Below are 22,069 nucleotides of genomic sequence, written 5' to 3'. Positions count from 1 at the left end.
GGAAGGGAGAAAGAGAGAGATAGAAACATCGATGAGAGAGAACATCGATTGGCCGCCTCCTGCATGCCCCGCACTGGGGATCTGGTCCACAACCTGGGCGTGTGCCTTGACTGGGAATCAAACCAGTGACCTCTTGGTGCATGGGTCAGTGCTCAACCACTGAGCCACACCGGCCGGGCCTCGGAGGCCAATTAATGTGATACAAATGAAGTGTTAGCTTCCAGGTCTCTCACTTGCTCGGGTCCCTTCTGTCGCGCTGGACGGCCCCCTACCAACTCTGTGTTCTTTTCCTTAAACAAGACTCCCCACAAAACTGGGACTTGCATCTACATACCTTCGTACAAACTCCCCAGTTTTGTCATCTCACTCAGGCCTGTGAAGCAGGACCTGCCTCCTCACCAGAAACTGGCCTCTATTCACACATGGTGTCTGCGTTGCTCGCGCAGAGCGTGTGTTCATAGCCACACAGCACTCTCCTTCCTTAGCTTGTGGTGCGGCCGTTCCTGCTCGGGCCTGGCCGGAGAGCTGCGGCCCGCCCCGCTCTCTTCACTGGGGCCAGTCTTCCTCCGCTTGCGGGAGGGCTGTGGTTTTTGGGAAGGTGTTCATTTTATTCAGAGGCCGGTCTGGTGAACAAGGTAAACCTGTAGAATACTGGTTTTAGTAATTCTGGCTTTAGCCCAGCTGGTGTGGCTCAGTGGCTGAGCATCGACCCATGCATCAGGAGGTTGCCAGTTTGATTCCCAGTCAGGGCACGTGCACAGGTTGTGGGCCAATCCCCAGTGGGGGGCATGCAGGAGGCATCCAATCAATGTTCTCATTGATGTTTTTATGTCTCTCCCTCTCCCTTCTGCTCTTTCTAAAAATCAATAAAGAAAATGATAATAATAATAATAATGATGATGCTGATTCTGGCTTTAACTGAAGTCACTGACTTCTTTGGGGTCGGAGCTCCATGTCACCTCCAGACTCCCGTTTCCTGGATGGTCTCCATTACTGTGAAACGGAGCCAGTGCCACGTCCCTCACAGGGTCCTTGTGCCTGCAGTAAATGTTAGCTCTGTGTCCTGTTTCCCTTTCCAAGGGGATGTTGTAAGAAGGCTTAGTAATAGGACAGCCTCCGGAGACCCATATGTTGGCCCCTGAGGGACCACTTTGCAGAATAACACAGTGGGACTTACTCTTTGTAAGATTACTGTCTTTTCACATTCAGACTTCACGTGCTCAGCAAACACATAGTAGGCACGTCTGGGCACAGAGCATTGTGATTTGGACAGGTGGGTTGGCGCTGACTTGTGGAGAGCCTTACACACCAGGATGAGGTGACTTTTAGTATGGGTGTGACCTGTTGAAGAGGAAGCCGGTGCTGGAAGACAGGCTAGAGGTAGAGACCAGTTAGGAGGGGGTGATGGCGGCCTGGGCTGGGGCAGTATGGGGAAGGAGGGATTGGCCCTGGTCTCTGATGTTGGGGAGGCGAGGGGTTGGGAGCCCTGCTGTCACTATCAGGGACACCTCACCCCCTGGGGACCTCCGGCATCTCCTCTCACCACTCTCACTCCCTTGGGCAGCTCTTTTGTGCCCAGGTGTGGGTGACAGCTTCAGGCAAGGGAAGGAGCCCCAGTTCTATACTCTGGTCCTGGCTCTGACACTGACCTGCTGTGTGACCTTGGGCAAGTCACTGTCCCTCTCTAAATGTCTTTTCCTCTGTGACATGAGGGACCAGGAGATGAACTCCCGTTTCCCTTCCAGCTCAGCCGTGCAGCCTGACAGATGTGCCTCTGGTCTTCTGGGCTGACATTTTCTGTCATACTGAGCTGGCAGTTTGGGGCCACAGGAGAGCAGGGGGTGCCTTCTACTTTGTCGAGTCTGGCATGAGGGTTGGACGGGCTCTGAGTATCCCTGGCACTGGCTGGGGTCACGTGTGTTTTGTTGGAAGGGGAGAGAAGGGGCCCTCAGGTGGACTTTTGGCGATGCCTGGGGGCCTGCAGTTGCGGGTTCGGTTTGGCGGAACGCGGTTGTCCCCAGAGGACGGGCTTCTTGGGCAGAAGACAGCTGGCCCGAGCTAGAGCTGGTCTGCTCTCTCCGCATCTGCACCCGGGAAAGCCTGGCTGCCAGGCCCTGGGGCCAGCCCGAGGCCTTCCTCCCATCCGTCCAGGGCAATGGAAGGCCAGCACGGTGATGATTTAGGGAGCGAAAACTGACTGCTGTCCCTCACCCCAATCCATAAAATGACATCTGAGGTCTCAGCTGGCGGAGCCTACTCCAGGCATGGTCTCTGGCCTTGCTCTGGCTCCTGAACCTCCGTGTGGCTCTACCCTTGGGCTCGGGCCGACCTCACGTTCCTCTCCTTTCCCTGCTAGGTCGACACTACCCCTAAAGCAAGAAGAATATGAGGTGAGTGCTGGCTGCTGGGCTGGGGGAAGGCGAAGGCCAGGGGTGTCCAAAAGAAGTGGGGGCTGGGGGCCGGGGCTGGGGCTGGATGGGGAAAGGCCCCTGAGCGACCTCTGTCCCCCACCCCCTGGCAGGCCTTTCTGCTCAAGTTGGTGCAGAACCTGTTCGCCGAGGGCAATGACCTGTTCCGGGAGAAGGACTACAAGCAGGCCCTGGTGCAGTACATGGAGGGGCTGAATGTGGCCGACTACGCCGCCTCCGACCAGGTGGCCCTGCCCCGGGAACTGCTGTGCAAGCTGCATGTCAACAGGGCCGCCTGCTACTTCACCATGGTGAGCCTGGCCCTGCCCTTCCGCCCACCCCACCCCCGTCACCACATCCCCAGGTGCCCAGCGAGCCAGGCCCAAGAGCCCGGGGAGCCTCTGCGAGGCCCCTCCTCCACAGCCTGGTGTCTGAGTCTCAGCATCCACTCCTGGGCTCTCAGCCGCTGCCCGGCACATTCACCTGGAGAGCTTTTAGTACTTACACGCAAGACAAAGTATAAAAAATGATACTGGTGCCCAAATGGTCGGGTAGCTCAGTTGGTTAGTGCATCATTCCAATATGCCAGGGTTGTGGGTTCAATCCCCCGTCAGGGCACATACGAGAATCAACCAATGAATGCACAAATAAGTGGAACAACAAATCGATGTTTCTCTCTCTCCCTCCCTTTCTCTCTCTCTCTAAAATCAATCAATAAAAATGTTTCAGATGGAAAAAACATGTTTTAAGTATGGTGCTGGTGCCCAAGCCCTTCCCCAGGGCTGTAGAATGTCGGGGTGGCCAGGGCATTGGCGGGAGTCTGGGGGGTCAGGGCTGAGAATGGTCTTCTGATCGCACTGCCTGTCTAAACCTCTGGCCTCTCCAGCTCCTTCCTCCTGGGCTCCCCCCCTCCCGTCACACCCCCACTTCTTGCTCCACACTCCCAGGCCCCTCTCCTCCTCCTCGGAGCTCCAGCCTCCTCCTTGTCCTTGCCCTGCGCACTCACTGACCCAGTCACTCCCCAGTTCCTGTGGGAGGCTGTGTTGTGGGCTCCGCAGAGGCCCCAGTGGCACCTCTGCAAGTCACAGTGGACTCTTCTGGATAAATAGGTCTACCAGGTGCCTGCTCACTCGCTTCTGTATGCTGCCTGCCTTCAGGAGTTCATTTCCTCTCACAGGTGCTTTTGTTATTCTTAGTCCACAGTGTTCTGAACCTAAGGCAGATAGGGAATAGGTGAGTGACCAGGCTCATCACTGTAGAATGTGAAGGCCCCTCCCCTCCAGTGTCCTGCAGTGTCCACTGGCAGCCCCTGCAGCTACACACACGATGCCCTTGACCAGAGTGACACCAGAGCTGTTCCCTGGAGCTCGAGCCTCCTCCATCTCTGCAGGGAAGGGAGGCTGTTCTCCAGTTATGGGGGCACGAAAGGTCTGGGGGAGGGAGGTAACGGGTTGACGCAGACACCTGCTCCTCTCTGGCAGGGCCTGTATGAGAAGGCGCTGGAGGACAGCGAGAAGGCGCTGGGCCTGGACAGTGAGAACATCCGGGCGCTGTTCCGCAAGGCGCGCGCCCTCAACGAGCTGGGACGCCACAAGGAGGCCTATGAGTGCAGCAGCCGCTGCTCACTCGCCCTGCCCCACGTGAGTGCAGCTCTGTGTCCGTGCCAGGGGCCCGGCTTGGAGGCCGGGGCCCGCCCTCTGTGCTGGCCTTCACTTGGGCCAACCCACCCATCTTTCTGAGCCTCGGTTTCTGTTATTAACTCTGAGGTCTGATTGTGTGCGGGGCATTGCTAAAGATATATTGTATTAACTCACTTGCAACAAACAACCCTTTGAGGTGGATACAATTAGCCCATTTTAAAGATGAAGATAGAGAAAATAATTTTCCAACATTACTGCTAGGGGGCGGCAGAGCTAAGATTTGAACCCAGGCATTCCGAGTATAGAATCGGTGCTCCTAACCTGTGAGACCCTCTGAGTACAGAGCTGCAATGAGACCAAAAGGGGTACCACAGGTGTGGGGTCCTGGTGTCCAGGCTGTTATTAGGTGGAGAAAGGACGACAGGAAATGACCAATAGAAAGCCTTGTTTGCCCCAGCCCATGCACAGCTGGACACATGTACCCTCTCCCCATTTATTCATCCATTTAAATATTTACTGAGTGCGTACACAGTGCCCAGAGCTGTGCCTTTCGGGGACCCACAGTCTACTAGGAAACAATGGAAACATCCCTGGGGTCTAGGCCTGGCTGCACCATTGATCCCTGGCATGACCTTAGACCAAGCACGTCCCTCTTCATATCAGCTCCATGTTTTTAAAGTGTCCATCTTAACTTTGTCCCTGAAATGATGGGTGTGAGAGGGCTTGGGCTAAGTAAGTGCTTCCTGGGAAGGACCAAGAGGACTCAGGAGTGGTCAGGATCCTGGAGGAGTGGGCCTGGAAGAAGCCAGAAGGATTTGGTGAGCAGAGAGAAGTCATGTGCGTGATGGTCAAGGATGCCGGTGCCAGATTGCTGGCCTGGATTTGGGTCCTAATCTTGGGTCTGCCAGCTACTCGCTATGTGACCTTAGACACGTGGCTTAGCCTCTCTGAGTCCTGGTTAGCACCCCCGTAGCATGGGGGTGATGGCATACCATGCATCATAGGGCTGTGCTGAGAATGGGATCAGAAAATCATACGAGACATTCGGCACAATAGCCAGAAATAGTACCTGTTCAGAAAACATTCACTGTTATTCCACTGTTTGTTTATTCTTGCTTCCCCAGTTCAGTTTAGTTCACAATGGAACCTTTCTGACAGTTGCCCCTAATCTATACAGCATTTTCCAGCATTCACAGCAGGTCCGCGCCCAGCTGTCGTGGCTGCCCCCTCCTGGGAGGGCAGGTGGCTTTTACCCCACCGTCCAGCCCAGTGAGGGCTGCTAACTCACCTGAGGAAGTACCCAGATGAGGGCTTCGGACTCTGAGTTGGGGAATTCCCCATTTTCCAGTCTTTGTGGGCAAATCCTAATTGAACCTTGCTTTGTGCTGGACAACAGGACCAGAGGTAACCCAGAGCCTGGCTCCTGGCCCTTATCAGTGAGGTGGCAGGTGGGCAAGTGCACCAGATGTCACAGCATCCCCATTGCTCCTTCGTTGCTCAGACCACAGTCACCATTTCTTTGTTTACTGATTGGTCTTCCCCATTAGATGGGAACCTCCATGAGGCCTGGGCCCTGCCTGCCCTGTGGCTGGTGTTCCTGCCCCCCAGCTTGTGCACATGGTGCACGTACAGACTTGGAGGGAGGGAGGAGCACTGGGTGCTGTTACTGAGCACTGACCATGGGCCAGGCCGCTCTAAATGTCACGCGCCCTTGCTGCTCTGGGCCTGAGTATGATCCGTGACTCGCAAAGAGTTCCAAGACATTGTTTGGTAAAAGAAGTAAGTTGTAGAACAGTTGGTATAATATGACCCCACTTATGTAAAAACAAAAAAAGAGAGGGAGAGAGAGAATTCTACAGAGCAAAACTAAGCATTCTTTATAGGTCCATATGCTTGTGTTTAAATTCCTGGGAAAGATCTGTAGGGAACACGTGAGACCGACAAGCCGTGCTCCCTCGGGGGAGGAGCCTCGGGGGAGGAGCCCCGGGGGAGGGTGGGGTGATCCAGGGGAGCCCTTGCCCTCTGTCACATTTCAGCCCTGTCATATACTCTTGCTGAATTATAAAAATAAAAAAAGGTAATATTAAAATAAAAGTTATTCCTTTTTTCTGCCCATAATAAAAGGAAAAAACAGAAGCAACTGTTTCTGGTCCCAGCCCCACCATGCTCTAGCTGTGTGACTCGGGCAGCCGGTGGCCCCTCCCAGGGGCCTGCTTCCTTGTTCATACACGGGGTGACAGTGGCCCCCCCTTGCAGGGATGCACAGGGTGTCCCAGCACAGCTCCGTGAGCCAGGCAGACACCTGCTCCACCTGTGTCTTGTCTTCCCAGGATGAGAGTGTAACTCAGCTTGGTCAGGAGCTGGCTCAGAAGCTTGGTCTGCGAGTTCGGAAGGCGTATAAGAGGCCCCAGGTAGGTGGGCTCTGGGTGCTGCGGGGGTCAGCGGGGTGGAGGTGGGGAGACCTGAGGAGGGAAAGCAGGCGCCGTGGGGCCAGAGCCAGGCAGAGCCAGGCAGGACAGAGGGAGTGACAGCAGGGAATCTTCCCTCTCTGGCTGAAAGCCCTGGAACGACTTTCAGAACCTTTAGGGAAAGGAAAGAACAGCCAAAGCCTCCAGCTCACCTTAGATACCAGCTGGTAAAACCTGCTCCCTCCCCTGCCCTGGACGACTCCAACACCCTGGAGGTGGCCTGAGTTGACAGTGGTGTCCTTCAGCCTTATGTCCTCAAATAACCTGTATGGCGCACATGTGAAATGTTGGTATCTGTTCGGTTCATTCAAATCCATGTTTGTTCACTTGGCACCTACTGTGGGCCAGGAAGCTGCACGTAGAAAAGGTATGGCCCTTGAGTCTGCTGTGACCTTGAGCAGGTTCAGTTAGTTCTCTCTCCCCATTTTCTGCACCTGGAACATGGGATAATATGCCCACCTCAGAAGGTATGGGAGGATCAAAATGAGAGAGTGATATGGTGCCTGGTACAGTGCCTGGCACACAGTAGGAGAGAGTGCTCGGAAGTCCTCTATTCCGGTCACGGTTGCAGGAAGAAGACACGCTAATAGGCTCCAGAGAGTGCAGGTGACTCCCGGCAGGCCCGGGGGCAGGGAGCCTTGGAAGGCACCACAGACCCAGACCACCTGTGTTGGGCCCCTTTGCTGCCCTGATGGGACCCTGAGCATCTTTCCAGGATCTTCATCTCTTCCCACCTCTCTTCAATCTCTGACAGGAATTGGAAACCTTTTCTCTGCTCAGTAACGGCACTGCAGCTGGTGTGGCAGATCAGGTAGGAGGGGCCAGGGCCCCACACTTCCCTCCCTACCTCTAGGGGCAACCTATTATGGTTCATTCATCATGAGAGCTTTGAATCTACTCTCTGGGGTATAAGTGACCTCAGGCAGAGGGTGCAGGGGCATCAGACCGAGAGGTTGGGCTCAATCTATTCTTGTCCCCACTGCTATGAGCCAGGCACCTGCCGTTGGAGAAGGAGTAACTGACAGCCTGGGCCTGAGTCAGGCTCATGAGGACAGCTCTAGGGTGCACAGCTCTCCACCTCCCAAGAGGTGCCTCCTGTGACCACAGGGGCAAAGTGTGGGGACAGCTGTGGCTGCTGGTGATAGGAGTGGTCACTGCAGGGGAACCATCAGGGATAGCCTATGGCTCTTGAGAAAGGAAACAATGGCAGCAGAGGGAGGGGGATCAGGAAGCAGGAAGAAAGGCGACTGGGACCAGAGCACACAGGCCTTGTACTGTGGCTGTTGGCAAGGCTCAGCGCACGTATGACTCCCCCACCCCTCACCATACAGGAACTGCTTGGAGGACTCTGAGCTTTCTGGAAGGTGAGGAACAGGTTAGAAGAGTACTAATGGAGCCCATGTCCTGCCTCCTCATTATATGTAAGGAGAGATTGAGGAACAGAGTGGGCAGGGGACTTGGCCAGTGTCACACAGCAAGGCAGCAGCAGGCCTTCCTCCAGGGTGCTACAGTACTTTCATTCATTCACTCAACACATCCCAGGGAACCCCTTCTAAGCCCTGGGCTGGCTGCTGTGCCCGGGCTCAGTTAGGCATGTCTTTGCCCTTGGGGACCTCTCAGGCTGCAGGGGAGGCACTATGATCTCATCTGGTTTGTAACCAGAAATTATTAGCCTCACACACACTGAGTGTTCAAAAAGTAAATAAAATAAATGAATGTTAGTCTGTTCGGGCTGCTATAACAAAATGCCATAGACTGGGTAACTTTTTTTTATTGTTGAAAGTATTACAGATGTTCCCCTTTTTCCCCCATTGACTCCCCTCCTTCGCGCTTTCATCCTCCTCCTGCCTCCCCAGCCTGGTGTCCCTGTCGATTGGTTGTGCATATATGCATATAAGTTTCTGTTTTTTGTTTTGGTATTTTGTTCAGATAGAGTGGGAGAGAGAGAGAGAGAGAGAGAGAGAGAGAGAGAGAGAGAGAAAGAGAGAAACATCGACATGAAAGGGACACATCGAGTGGTTGCCACCTTCACGACCCAACCAGGGCTGGGGACAAACTGCAACTGAGGTACGTGCCCTTAGCGGGAACCGAACCCGCGTCTCTCTGGACCGCAGGCCGACGCTTTAACCGCTGAACCAAACTGGCCAGGGTGCATATAAGTTTTTTGGTTTCTCTCTTCCCTCCCCTCCCACCCCCATCCCTCTGAGGTCCGTCAGTCTGTTCCCTACTTCCATGATTTTGGATCTCTTTTGGTTGACAGCTTATTTTGTTCATTGTGTTTCACAAATAAGTGAGATCATGTGGGACTTTAGACTGGGTTATTTATAAACAATAATTATCTCTCATTCTGGAGACCAGGATGTGCAAGATCAAGGCACTGGCAGATTTGGTGTCTGGTGAGAACCCCCTTCTGGGTTTACAGATGACACCTTCTAGTTATAACCTCAGAGGGCAGAGGGGGCAAGGGGATCTCTGTGGGGTCTCCAATCCCATTCCTGAGGACTCCACTCCCCTAATGATCTAATCACCTCCCAAAAGCCTCAGCCAATACCATCACTTTGGGGGTTAGAATTTCAGCATATGACTGGGGGGAGAAGGGGTGGTAAACATTCAGACCATAGCAGCAAATGAATGAATGATGAAGGAAGAGTCCCAAATAATTTCACAACAGTGCTTTGAGGGAGGTACTATTTCTGCCCTCTGACAAAGGAAACAGGCACAGAGAAATTAGGTGACCTAGGTTTATCTAGTATGTGGCAGGCACTTTGGTGGGGGCTGGGTACATGGTGAACCAAATAAGTGTGGTCCCTGCCCTCAGAGAGCTCCCAGTCCAGAGCAGGTGAACACTAGCTGATCGTTTCTGGTTACAAACCATGATGAGCTATAGAAGCAGAGCACGGGGAGCCGTGGGCCGTTGGAAACGGAAGGCCTGAGTCAGATTGGGCATTAATGACCTTTATTTATTTTTATTTATTTACTTATTTTATCCTCACCCGAGGACTTTTTTTTTTTCTTTTGCATTTATCTTGAGTTAGAGTGGAGGGAGAGAGGAAGAGAGCGAGAGAAACATTGACATGACAGAGACACATCGAGTGGTTGCCACCCACATGACCCCAGCCAGGGCCGGGGACAAACTGCCACTGAGATACATGTCCTTAGCAGGAACCGAACCTGGGCCTTGCTGGTCCATGGGCTGACATTCTAACTGCTGAGCCAAACCAGCCAGGGCATGACCTTTAAACGGAGACCTGAAGCCCGGCCAGTGTGGTTCAATGGTTGAGTGTCGACCTATGCACCAAGAGGTTGCTGGTTCAATTCCCAGTCAGGGCACATTCCCAGGTTGTGGGCCCAATCCCCAGTGGGGGGCATGCAGGAGGTGGCCAATTGATGTTCTCTCATCTATGTTTCTATCTCCCTATCCCTTCCCCTCTCTCTAAAATCAATAAAGGAAATATACATATACATATATATGTAAATAAATAAACTGAGACCTGAACGTTAAGGAGTAGGTGGGACAGGATATATGGGTAAAATAACATTCCAGATAGAGGGGCAGGCATGTGCAAAGGCCCTGAGTCCGGGAGGGGTTTAGAATGTGGTAAGGACCAAGTAGAGGGAGGCAGGGCCCCAGTGGGGCTGAAACAGTAGATGGAAGCTAGGCTAGCAAGTGCCTGGGGAGGAGCTGTGTCATCATCATAAGAATGTTGGCAAAGCATTGATTCTGTTCATTTAGAAGATAATTATTGAGTGCTCTGTGCCTAGTATATAATTGATCTAGGCACTGGGGATCAAGCAGAGAGAGAAACAGCCAGAGCCCACCCTTCTAGAACTTACAGTTTAATTGTGAGAGTTAAACAAAAGATAAACAAAGAGTAATCAGTGTTTTGGAGAAGTGGGCTGAGGAGTGCCAAGGCTATTGGGAGGGGCTGCACATTTAAACAGTGAGCAGGGATGGCCTCGGTGAGAAGGAGGCAGTTGAGCAAAGACCTAGAGGAGATGAGGGATGAACCTTGAGGAGGTTTGGGAGACCGGGCAGAGGGAACAGCCAGTGCAAAGGTCCTGTGGCTGGTGTGCCCAGTGTGAGAACAGCCAGAAGGCCAGGGTGGCTGGAGGGGACTGTGTAAGGCTCCTCTTTCATCCCACCAGAGGTGCTAGAGAGGCAGGGAGTTATTCAGAAAGATCATATCCAGAGTTCCTGATCTCAGGGGCTACCTCATTCCTGGAGCCCCAGAGACTGGAGCCCTTTTGTTTTCTGTGGATGATAGCATGACTGCATTAGAGGGTAACTCTGAGGTGACCCTGGCTGGGTATGTTCCCGTTTCTTCCTTGTCTTCCTACAGTGCCTGCCCTGGTTCAGGCCACATCCCACTTTTCCAGGTCATGCTGGCCTCCTTTTCGTGTACCTCCAACACCATCCCAACTCCTCTTCCTGTTCCCCCAGTACTTATGCAAGGTGAACTCTAACAGCTGGGTGGTCTCTCCTTGCTTAGAAACCCTTAGTGGTTATTAAAGTATCTGTTTAAAAGTAATGTGTTTAATCAGCATCTGGATACTTTAGCCTGACATTCAGGCTCTGCCACTGTCTGGTTCCAGCCTCCCTCTCTCCCCTCCCCTCCTATGCAGTGGGTGTGTGTGTGTGTGTGTGTGTGTGTGTGTGTGTGTGTCCTCATCTTTCCAAGAAGCTCATTCGAAAGCAGGGACTGTGGGCTCCTCTGTTCTGTGCCTCCTTGTGGCACTACTTTGGAGTCAGACGGCCTGTTCTCTGCTCATTGGTGGCATGACTATAAAATGGGTGCCCTCTATAAAATGGAGACACTGTGCTCAGTTCCCAGGGTGGTTGCAGGATGAAACGAGAGCAGGCTTGGGAAGCCAGCTCACGGTGCCCGAGGCAGCGTGGGTGCTCACTCCACATCCAGTCTAGCCCAGCTCACTGGGGCCAGGGATGGGGGCTTGCCTCCAGGGACCTCACAGGCAGTGAGCAAGTGTGCGATATAACACCTGTTCGTAGCAAGCAGAATTGCACTGGGAGGGCATAGCTGATGCTCAAAAGATATTTGTTGAATGACTGAATGGCCATGGCCAAAGGGCCACAGCAGATGTGGGTGGAATGCTGGCTACAAGAGGGCCAGCCCTTTGTGTCCACTGAGTCTGTAGCCAGGAGACCACAAATGGTGCCATGCAGGGCATTGGGTGCCCTACCCCCTGCCAAACCATTCACCCATCTGTACAACCTTGCTGGGGCCCCACCACATGCACAAAGGCCGGGGCCAGTCACAGGGAGGGGGATCTGTGAGAAGTCCAAGCAGAGTGGACTCCACAATGAAGACCAGGTCAGATCCTGCTTCAGTGTGCCAGGATGGTGCTGCACACACACAGCCAGACACACACACATACACAGCCAGATACACACACACACACCCCCTAAATCCACATGCCACAGATACACACACAGTCAGATACATATACATAGCCAGATCCACACACACACACACCCCTAAATCCGCATACCACAGATACACACACACACCCCTAAATCCGCATACCACAGATACACACACACACACACACACACACACACAGAGCCAGATCCCCTGACCTTCTGGAAGCTAAACACATGCACTGAGTATGAGTCTGGGCTGCTGGGATCTCTGCAGGACTCTCAAGCCTAGGGGTCCTATTCATTCAGCCAGTCAGTCATTCCACGTGCGTGCCTGGTAGTGCAGACTGCACGAGCTGTGTCCACGGAGCTTGTTAGGACCTGGGAGTCGGGCAGGCCCTGCAGGCGTGGACTCTGTGCCAGAGCTGCCTCTTGGCAGCATGGAGAGCAAGGTGCAAGGAGGGCTCTGAGTTCTCCGAACAGACCAGGCCCGAGGCAGCCATGGTTTGAGAGGCCTTCCCCGAGTCAGGTTGGCAGGATTCAGGCAGGTGGAGGGGAGGGAACAGCAGGGGAGGAGGCCAAGCAAAGGCGGAGAGGCAGAGGTGGAACATGCGTGCCCAGATCACAAGACCAGTTCTCCCCATGGGGTTCAGAAGAATCTGGGCTCTGCAGCCTGGCATGTTTTGGTTCAGATCGTGAGTGTGCCCCTTATCTGAGGTGACCCCTCCACCTCTCAGAGCGGTGCTGCTACCAGCCGTCTGCGGGGCCTGTAGGTGGTTATGCGGGGAAGCTCCCAGCACAGCTCCTGCAGGGAGGAGGCGCTCCGCAGACCTCTGTTGCTAAATGAGTGTCACTAGTGGGCAGAGGGCAGGGAGAGACGAACAGAGAGGTGGGTGGGAGCCAGGTGGTGGGCAGGGGACTGAGAAGGTGTCTTGTGGGACCTGGGAGCCATGACAGCACTGAGGAAGAAGCACAACTGTCCCTAGAGATGTTCATCCGGCCACCTTTTTCTCCTCCAATATGTTCTATACTGTCTGTGAGCGTAGCAGCCCTGTGATCCAGCGGGCCGGCCTTGGCGACCGAACTGCACTGTTTGCTGCCAGCCTGGGGACGGGCTCTGTGGCGGGGCCTCCCTGCACAGGGTTGGGAGTGCACAGGCCGAGGGGATGGAGTCAGGGCGGGCTCCCAAGTCAGACAGCCCCTCTGATCTGTGAGTGGCAGCTTCTCAGGACAGGCATCTCTGCGCCGGAGACACTTCACAGGGCACCTGGACCGAGGGCTGAACTCGACTAGGTGTGAAGTGCTGGCCCGGGCCAGGCTCAACAAATGACAGGCCACAGCCCAGGGGTGGAGATGAGCCATGCACGTCCACGGGGATGGAATACGGAGGCTGGGGAATGAATACCTGGGTCACCCAGGCCAACTCCTGAGAGCTTGGATTTAAAATTGTATGTTACACATTTAATCAAACACATAAAGTACTTCCTGTATGTCAGGCAGTGTTCTAAGCTCGGTACGAACGTCAAATGATTTCATCCATATAATAGTCCTAGGAGGTGGGTGACTTATCCTCACTTCATATGTAAGGAAACAGGCCCAGGAGGTTGAGGAACTTGGCAAGGCCAAGGGCAAGCTCTGCCACGTGTCCCCCCCACCCCCTGACTCAGCCTGGGGCTCTAACTGGGGGAGGGACTCTGGCCATTCAGGGAGTGACACTTTGGTGCCTTTCTGACCATGCTGTCCAGTCCCACGGTTAATATCAGCAGTAGTCACTCGGGCCCAGGAGACACCCTGAGTGCTGAGCACTGTGGCCTTCCCAGCCCGCATCTGCCTGACCCAGTGTCTTTCCTCTCCACAGGGAACTTCCAATGGATTGGGGTCCATAGATGACATCGAAACAGGTAGTGTGCCTGATGTCAGGGGACGGGACCCCGGGAAGGGCTCAGCCCCAGCCCCAGCTCTGCATACAAGGCTCCTGAGGGCTCCCTGCCCTGGGGACTCCCTGAAACATGAAAGCAAATAGTGGGTTTGGGAAGACTCCCCGCAGGGAGGGGGACGCACCTCTCTAGCCTGGGAGGGCAGGCTGCCGCACAGTGGGGTAGTGCTGGCTCCATGTTCTCCGCCCCCGCCCCGCCCCAGGAGTCCACCTCTCTCCAAGTCCTCCTCTGTCCACTGTCCTCACTGGCTTCCAGGAAGGGTCACTTTAAAAGTGTCCCTTAGAGAGGGCACTGCTTATGCCAGAGGTAGGATATTCAGGCACTGAGCCAGGCCCATCGGGGGTTTGAAGGACCCTCTCCCGCTCCACGGTGGCCTTCCTTCACTATGACTGACCTCTGCCAATGGGGTCAGGGCAGCGGGGCGGGCAGGGGCTGGGAAAAGGGGGAAGGTGTTGGATGAGGAGCCCAGGGCCCTGGGACACTTGCTCTACTCCCACTAAGCAGGACTCCCTGCAGCTACTGAGCCCACCCCCACGCCCCCCACAGACTGCTACGTGGATCTGCGAGTCTCCCCAGCCCTCCTCCCCTCTACCCCTACGATGCCTCTGTTCCCTCATGTTCTGGACCTGCTGGCCCCCCTGGACAGCAGCAGCAGGGCCCTCCCCAGCACTGAGGGCCTGGATGACTTCTCCGATGGGGACGTCTTTGGTCCTGAGCTGGACACTCTTCTGGACTCACTGGTGAGCCATGCTGCCGCCCAGCTCTCCGGACTCACTCCCCCACCTGGGATCCCATCACATGCATCCTCATGTCCCACCGTGGGGGAGGGGAGGCCCTGTCTCCATGTCACAGGTGGGAACACTGAAGCCTGGGGAGGGAAAGGCACCTGCTTGGGATAGAAGCGTGAAGCTGCAGAATGTGCAGCAGAAGGAATAGGAGAGCTCCTGGCTCACCCCATGGGTCAGGCCAGGGCCTGGGCAGGCGAGTTCTCCTCTGACCCCTCTGTTCTCCATCCTGCAGTCTCTGGTCCAGGGTGGCCTGCCTGGCAGTGGTGTGCCCAGCGAGTTGCCCCAGCTGATACCTGTGTTCCCTGGTGGGACCCCGCTGCTGCCACCTGTGGTGGGTGGGTCTATCCCTGTCTCCAGCCCCCTGCCCCCTGCCTCCTTTGGCCTCGTTATGGACTCCTCCAAGAAGCTGGCTGCCTCCGTGCTGGACGCCCTTGACACCCCAGGCTCCGCACTGGACTCCCTGGACCTGCTGCCGTACTCAGAGACCCGGCTGGACGCCTTGGACAGCTTCGGGTCAACCCGGGGCTCCCTGGACAAGCCCAGCCCCTTCATGGGTGAGGCCTGGGTGGGCACAGTACCCCTCACCCCCTCGACCATGTGCAAAGTGTCATCACAGCTCTATCTGCGGGAGTGGAGTTGGGGCTACAACTCTGTTTTGCCAAAGCCCAGGTCCGTTCACCCTGTCACTGTCCAGGGCCATGTCTTCTGAGATGCTGTGTCCCCTGCCGCTCTCAGCATGGTGTTGGCTGGTATCTTGTTCAAGATCGAACAGCAGCCCTGGCCGGTTTGGCTCAGAGGTTAGAGTATCGGCCCACGACCATAGAGTCACGGGTTCAATTCCAGATCAAGGGCATGTACCTCGGTTGCAGGTTTGATCCCTGGTCCTGATCAGGGTCATATGGGAGGCAACCAATTGATGCGTCTCTCTCACATCGATGTTTCTCTCCCTCCCTCCCTCTAAACCTCCCACTCTATCTGAAAAATCAATGGAAAAATATCCTCGGGTGAGGATTTAAAAAAAAAAGATCGAACAGCACAGCTGGGTTAGTTTAGGACACCAGACTTACGGTCTGGTGCTCTCTGCCGAGCCTCCCAGGGCCTTGGGGTGGCTAGGCTGGTGGGATCCCACAGGGATGATCCTGAGCCTAGGGAAAGGAGTTCAAGGTCATGGGCTCCTTCTCTGAGCTGGGTGCCAGGAACCCAGAGAAGAAACAGGCCCATCTGGGCCCTTACAGGACCTGCTTTCCACAGTCAGACGTAGCCCAGAGAGTTCACGGCTCAGGGGAATTCATGGAGCTGCAGGAGCACAGAGGGGCTTCACTCAGCCTCAGGGCCAAGGGAGGCTTCCAGGAGATGATGGCACCTCTTGAAGGAGGTCATCTGCCAGCAGAGGGAGCAGTTTGACACAGGCCTGCGGGACAGAGGGACATCTCCCAAGGCAGATGAGCGCAGCTGGAGGGAGAGGGGATTGGGGGCCTTGAAGACCTGCGCTGGTCTCAGAGGACCTGTGAGCCAAGCTGGGGCGCCTCAGCTTTCTCCTGGGGACAGTGTGGGGTGCAGAAGTGTAAGCACAGGTGGACATGCTCAGGCTGGGATGCTTCCCTGTCCTTGTGGGGGTAGAGTTAAGGGATCAGCATAAATAGAAGATGTGTAGCCTGGTAGGTTTCTCTGGGTTAGAAATATGGAGGAAAAAGTCCTTGGAGGGCCCCTCACACCCTTCAGAGCAGGATGGTGACCCCCTTTGTCTCCTTGCCCAGAGGACACCAACTCACAGGACCATCGTCCCTCAAGTGGTACTCAGAAACCAGCCCCCTCGGTGAGTGACTTGGTGAGGATCGGTGACTGGGCATCCCATGCCCTCCTGGGGGTGGAAGGCGAGTGGTTGTGGGCTCCAGAGTGGGGGTGAGCCCTCTGCCTGGGACAAGGGGTTGCATTCCCCAAGGAGGGGCCCTCAGAGCAAACAGGCCATAGATGGTCTCTCCCAGCCCTTCGAAACTGAGCTGTGTGCTGGGAGGGTGAGCCAAGGCACCAGGGTCTGACAGAAGAGGACACTGAGGTTCAGAGGGGCTAAGTGACTTCCTCAGGGTTAGTAACATCCCTGGTTTCAGAACGCAGCCAGGACTCAGTAAGAGAGCACTGGACCAGGAGTTAGAGAGCCTGAACTCATGCCTCACCTGGACACGAGCTGTGCGGGCCCAGGGACGTCACCTATCCTCTTAGTCTGGGGGACAGCTTGTGCATAGGTCCCAAGTGGGGCCACTCCTGTTTCTCTGCTTTCATAATGGGCTTTTACTCAAGGAGAGGCTCTAGGGCACGGTCCCTGTTACCCACACCCCCGCCAGACTGGCCTTGTCCTGATGTTCTGGATTCCTGGGTCATGTTATAAGGAGCTCCCTGGCTGGGAGGGTCCTGGGCTATAGCTCTGCTCTTGGATGAGATGGGGGTCATAGAGCCCCCTACGGTGGTGCCCAGGCTGGCCCTGGTGCCTCCAGCCATCATCCAGTGCCCAAGATGGCCAATTTCCTCTTGTCGCAGCCAGAGCCCTCCATGCCCAACACTGCCTTGCTCATCAAGAACCCCCTGGCTGCCACCCATGAGTTCAAGCAGGCCTGCCAACTCTGCTACCCCAAAACAGGTAATGTCACACCTTTATACTCCACCCCTCTCCCCAGAGATGCTGGGAATCTCGGGAGCTCGGAGTCCCAGAATGACAGAGTCCTAGTGTGCCAGAGGGGAATGCGTGCCGGTCACAGGAGTCCCTCGGGGGTTTTGAGCAGACAAGGACATGGGTGGGGGGGCCTGGGGGTTTTCAGAAGTGCTGGAAAGGCTGGAGGACAGAAGGGGATGCTGCTGGCGCTGTTGATGAGGGTCACGGCTGCCGGGGCCCCGAGGCTGGTACCTGGCTGCGGAGCGCAGTCCAGGGGCAGCCACATCACACACCTCCCAGCAGAAACAGCCCACACCGCTCCATGCTCCACCGCTGCGTGCATCTCGCTGCTGGAGTCACACCTTGCCCAGCAGGCAGGGGGCAGAGGACTTTGGGAAAGGTATTTCCTCGTCTTCCAGACCCCAAATCCAAGGGAGGCAGTAGAAGCAGTTCAAAACGGATGCCTAAGTCCAGCCAGTGTGGCTCAGTGGTTGAGCGTCGACCCATGCACCAAGAGGTCGCTGGATCAATTCCCGGTCAGGGAACATGCCAAGTTGTGGGCCTGATCCCCAGTGCGGGGTATGCAGGAGGCGACCAGTTGATGTTTCTATCTCTCCCTCTCCCTTTCTCTCTCACTAAAACCCAATAAAGAAAAATGTATATATTTTAAAAAGAAAGAAAATAGAAACTGTCAGCCTATGTCCATGAAAATATCTTACAAAAAAATAGGGTAAAATAAAGACTTTAAAAAAAAATCGATGCCCAAGATTGGTGGATAATTTTAGCACACCTAGCATCTCAGAAATCTAGACTGTAAGACTCAGTGCTTCATTTGTCAGAATCCCACAGTCCTGAAGTTTTAGAATGATATTCTCTTAGGATTCCAGGGTTAAAACTCTTAGTCTGGAATTGTCCATCTCTGGGGTATTGGAGTTGACAGGATCTTAGAGGTCATCCACCTGCTGTAAGACCTCCCCCCACTCCACATACCTGTCACCCCTGACAGAGTCATCCTGCCAGAGTGCCCATGGATCTGTGGGGACAGAGAGCAGAGTGCCATCTTGTTGGACGGCTGTGCCCATGAGGAAGTTCTTCCCTGACCGCCTGACCCGCGTGCCCTCTGCTCCCTGCACTGAGGCCTCTGAGGCCCCAGGAGCCGGTGCACACCTGCGCTGGCAGCCGGGTCACATAGGGCCTACAAGGGCCGTTTCCTGTTGGTCTCTTTGAAGAGATAACTCCACTCCAGTGTCTAGGGAGAGGAGTCCTTTGGTCAGAAGATTTGAGGACCAGGAAGAAAAAGGAGCAGTGCAGGGAGGATGAATCCAGGCGATGCCATCTGGGGCAGGATGAGAAGGGAGGGCGTTTTGGAGGTCTGCTCTCTGCTGGGCATTGTCTTCGTAATTCATTCTAGGGAAACACTGACATGCTCAGGCTCACTAGAGGGTCAGGGTAGTAGAAAGGGGGAGGGTGCTGAGAAGGGGCTCCTTGAAGGACCCCCCCCAATCCAGACCCCAGAGAGCATGTGGCATCGGAGGGTATGGCAGGAGGCCCAGGTGAAGGAGACAGGTTTTTAGGCAGGGAGACCAATTCCCACTGTTTGGGCCTGTCGGCCATCACCCTTCAGTTCTAATTCTGGAGTTACAGTCCCTTTTCTCCCTGCACGCACAGGCCCCAGGGCAGGTGACTACACCTACCGCGAGGGCCTTGAGCATAAGTGCAAGCGGGACATCCTGCTCGGCCGGCTCCGGAGCTCCGAGGACCAGACCTGGAAGCGGATCCGGCCCCGGCCCACCAAGACCAGCTTCGTGGGCTCCTACTACCTGTGCAAAGGTGGGTGGCCTGCAACAGGGACGGCTCTTCTCACACCGGGCTGCTGCTCTGCTCCTCATCACAGGTAGATGGAGGTAGACAGCACGTGTGGCCCATCGCGGGTGAAGCCCACTTCTGAATGAGCATCTCCCACACGGCCCAGCTCTGCAGGCAGGCGGAACGTTCGGAATGTCACGTTCGAGCTGGCGGCCTGTGCTCTCGAATGGGAGGGTCGGATAGTTCATGGAGAGCTAGCTTCTTACTGCTGCGGGGTCCCAAAGGGCTGTAGGAAGGATGTGAAAAGAATCCATGTAAAGCACTTAGGACTGGCACATAGTAAGGGCTCGATAAATGTTAGATTTTAGAAATTATTCTGTTGTCATTGTCCCCACTTGGTTGAAATTGAATGGACAGTTATCATGTACCTGATATACTTTGTTCTGTTCCTCAACCAAGCGTCTTGGTGCAGTCTGCAGAGCAATATGTGACAGTCACAATATTAAGTGCTTTATGTTGTCACCCTTTTGTACCCACTGTCATGCATCCTCAGACTCTGGGTGGTGGAGCCCATGCTTTGCAGATGAAGATGTGAATCCCCGCCCCCCCACCCCCTAGGTGTAGAGCAAAGACAGGCTGGCCCGGGACACGCTTCCCTGAGCTCTGCCACGCCACCCCTCCAAGTCCTCCTGGTGGGCAGGCTGCCACCCTTGTGTCGGAGATGAGCCCAAGCCCTGCTGGGGGTTGCTGGCCCACCCCCCAGGGCACAGCGGTGGTCATGGGGGCGCTGCAGGCTGCCGTCCCACCTGGCAGAACGTGTGTCCTGTTGCCTCTTTGCAGACATGATTAACAAGCAGGACTGTAAGTACGGGGATAACTGCACCTTCGCCTACCATCAGGAGGAGATCGACGTGTGGACTGAGGAGCGGAAGGGCACCCTCAACCGCGACCTGCTCTTTGACCCACTGGGGGGCGTCAAGCGCGGCAGCCTCACCATCGCCAAGCTCCTTAAGGAGCACCAGGGCATCTTCACTTTCCTCTGCGAGGTACCTGCTGCCTGCCCCGCCCACCTGTGACCTCCTAGTCAATGGCACAGACAGGGCTGAGGAGGGGTCTCCCTGGTGCGTTCCATCTTGGAATGTCAGCCCCGAACCTCTGGGTTTCGGAGGCCTGGCCCTAGAATCAGTAGGTCCCTGGACTGTCAGAAAGAGGCTCAGAGGCTGCTGTCCTGCTAGAGCCCAGATCCTATCCAGCCCCTCACTGTGGAGGCGGGACCTGAGGCCAGAGGAATAATCACACCTGCTCTTCCCTTACGGCTGTCGTGGGCCAGGCTCGGCGCCAGGTGCTTTAGGTTCTCATTCCACCCTCCTCACACCTCCAGTCCAGTTGGGCTGACCTCAGTGCCCGCTGCACCTCCCTGCCCACTTCTCTGCATGTGTCCAGCCTGTATGCTCTCCCTGGAGTGCCTCAGACCCCCGAGGCCCAGCTCTGATCCAAGCAGCCCCACCAGGCTGTGGTTAATTCCCTCACCAGAGCTGTCACAGAAGACCCTGCTGGGCCCTGCCTCCCCACCCAGTCAGCACGTGAGGGTCCCGGTCCATGGAGTGAGAGCTATGGGTCCAGGTTGCTGGCAGGGTTGGGTGCAGTTCAGCCCAACCTCGATCCACTGCACAGCCAGCCCCTCCCTCCGACTCGGAGCAGGCAGGCGGGGAGCAGATGGCCCGGGTATCACAGCTCCCAGCCGGGCAGCTGTAGTTCTGTTATATGTTTGTTGAGCTTCACCGTGACCCTGTGGGACCGACCCAGTGTGGTTATCCCCAGTTTACAGTTGAGGAAACCGAGGCTCAGAGGCATGGAGTAACCCCTGCCCTAGGCATGGCATGGTGACTCCCTGACCCAGTGAGGGTTGGGATCTGAGAGAGCCAAGGCCCAGGTTACCTGCAAACTAGAGCCAGAGAGCTTGGGGCCGCAGACCCTGGGACTCGCTTCCTCACTTTCTGGACTCAGGTGCTCAGAGCAGGGCTTACAGGGACCCATCTGTCCACCCCCACCCTGGGTGGCCATGCTGGGTCCCAGCCCACGCCCCCCCTGGGCAGATCTGCTTTGACAGTAAACCCCGGATCATCAGCAAAGGCACCAAGGACTCTCCATCTGTCTGCTCCAACCTGGCTGCCAAGCACAGCTTCTATAACAACAAGTGAGTGGCACCCGCAGCCCAGCACGGGGGTGGGGGTGTGGAAAGGCTCCCTGGGGCAGTTCAGATGCTAGGGCCAGAGGGCAGACCTAGGGTGTCAAGGCAAGGGGCAGAATTTGGGACTCTGACCAGCATCCACCTGGAAAGGACAGACAGAACCACCTTTATTGAGCATCTGTATTCCAAGCATCCTCTCGGGTACCTGAATGTCCCTGTAGTCCTGTGAGGGCAGACTTACTGTCTGTGTTGTACAGATGAGAAAACTGAGACTTGGAAGAAGCGTACTCATCAGGCAAGTGGGAGGCCGCATCTCTGACTGCTGTCTGGTGCCCTCCCTCTTGTAACATCAGCATTGGACAGTGAGTGGGAGGGGTTGGGTGAGCCAGGCACCCTCCTACGCTCCCTCTGACCCCTTGGCTCTGCCCCAGTGGGGGTGATGGAGCCCTGGAGTCAGACAGATCTGGGTCCAAGTCCCAGCCTGCTCAGTGGTCTGTTCTATGTCCCCTGGCCACTGTGACCCTTGGTTTTCTCATTGGTACAGGTGATGATAATCCCAAGTCTCCTAAGGTTGCTGTGAGGGTAATTAAAATTGCTGGCCTGAAGGAGGTGCTCAATTATTATTCCTGTGGGTGCAGGACCAGTTCGGGAGCATCGGGCTGGGAACCTGGGGGAAATGCCCCTTCTCCCACCCATGGGCATGCCCTTCTCCCAGCCTCAGAGCAGGTGGGAGCTGCTGTCCTGCTCCTGTGGGCAGCTCCATTTTTTTTCCTTCTATCTGTACCTGAGGATATTTTTTTCCATTGA

At 55.5% G+C, this 22,069-nt stretch overlaps 1 protein-coding gene across 2 annotated transcripts in view; it reads left to right on the top strand.

The window, feature by feature from the left end:
• ZC3H7B (zinc finger CCCH-type containing 7B) overlaps positions 1 to 22,069 on the top strand; it is a 47,393-nt gene that overhangs the window by 15,317 nt on the left and 10,007 nt on the right. For both annotated transcript variants that reach the window (XM_036251249.1, XM_036251250.1), the window contains 13 exons: positions 2,357 to 2,390; positions 2,522 to 2,719; positions 3,890 to 4,048; positions 6,379 to 6,459; positions 7,271 to 7,327; positions 13,752 to 13,794; positions 14,377 to 14,570; positions 14,851 to 15,172; positions 16,376 to 16,434; positions 17,154 to 17,253; positions 18,934 to 19,095; positions 19,912 to 20,117; positions 21,168 to 21,268. In XM_036251249.1, the coding sequence (XP_036107142.1) occupies positions 2,357 to 2,390; positions 2,522 to 2,719; positions 3,890 to 4,048; positions 6,379 to 6,459; positions 7,271 to 7,327; positions 13,752 to 13,794; positions 14,377 to 14,570; positions 14,851 to 15,172; positions 16,376 to 16,434; positions 17,154 to 17,253; positions 18,934 to 19,095; positions 19,912 to 20,117; positions 21,168 to 21,268 (1,716 nt within the window). The remainder of the gene's footprint in view (positions 1 to 2,356; positions 2,391 to 2,521; positions 2,720 to 3,889; positions 4,049 to 6,378; positions 6,460 to 7,270; positions 7,328 to 13,751; positions 13,795 to 14,376; positions 14,571 to 14,850; positions 15,173 to 16,375; positions 16,435 to 17,153; positions 17,254 to 18,933; positions 19,096 to 19,911; positions 20,118 to 21,167; positions 21,269 to 22,069) is intronic.

This window comes from Molossus molossus, unplaced genomic scaffold (assembly GCF_014108415.1).
Source record: "Molossus molossus isolate mMolMol1 unplaced genomic scaffold, mMolMol1.p scaffold_m16_p_10, whole genome shotgun sequence".
Classification (NCBI taxonomy): domain Eukaryota; kingdom Metazoa; phylum Chordata; class Mammalia; order Chiroptera; family Molossidae; genus Molossus; species Molossus molossus.
This window is presented reverse-complemented; position numbering and strand designations above follow the sequence as displayed.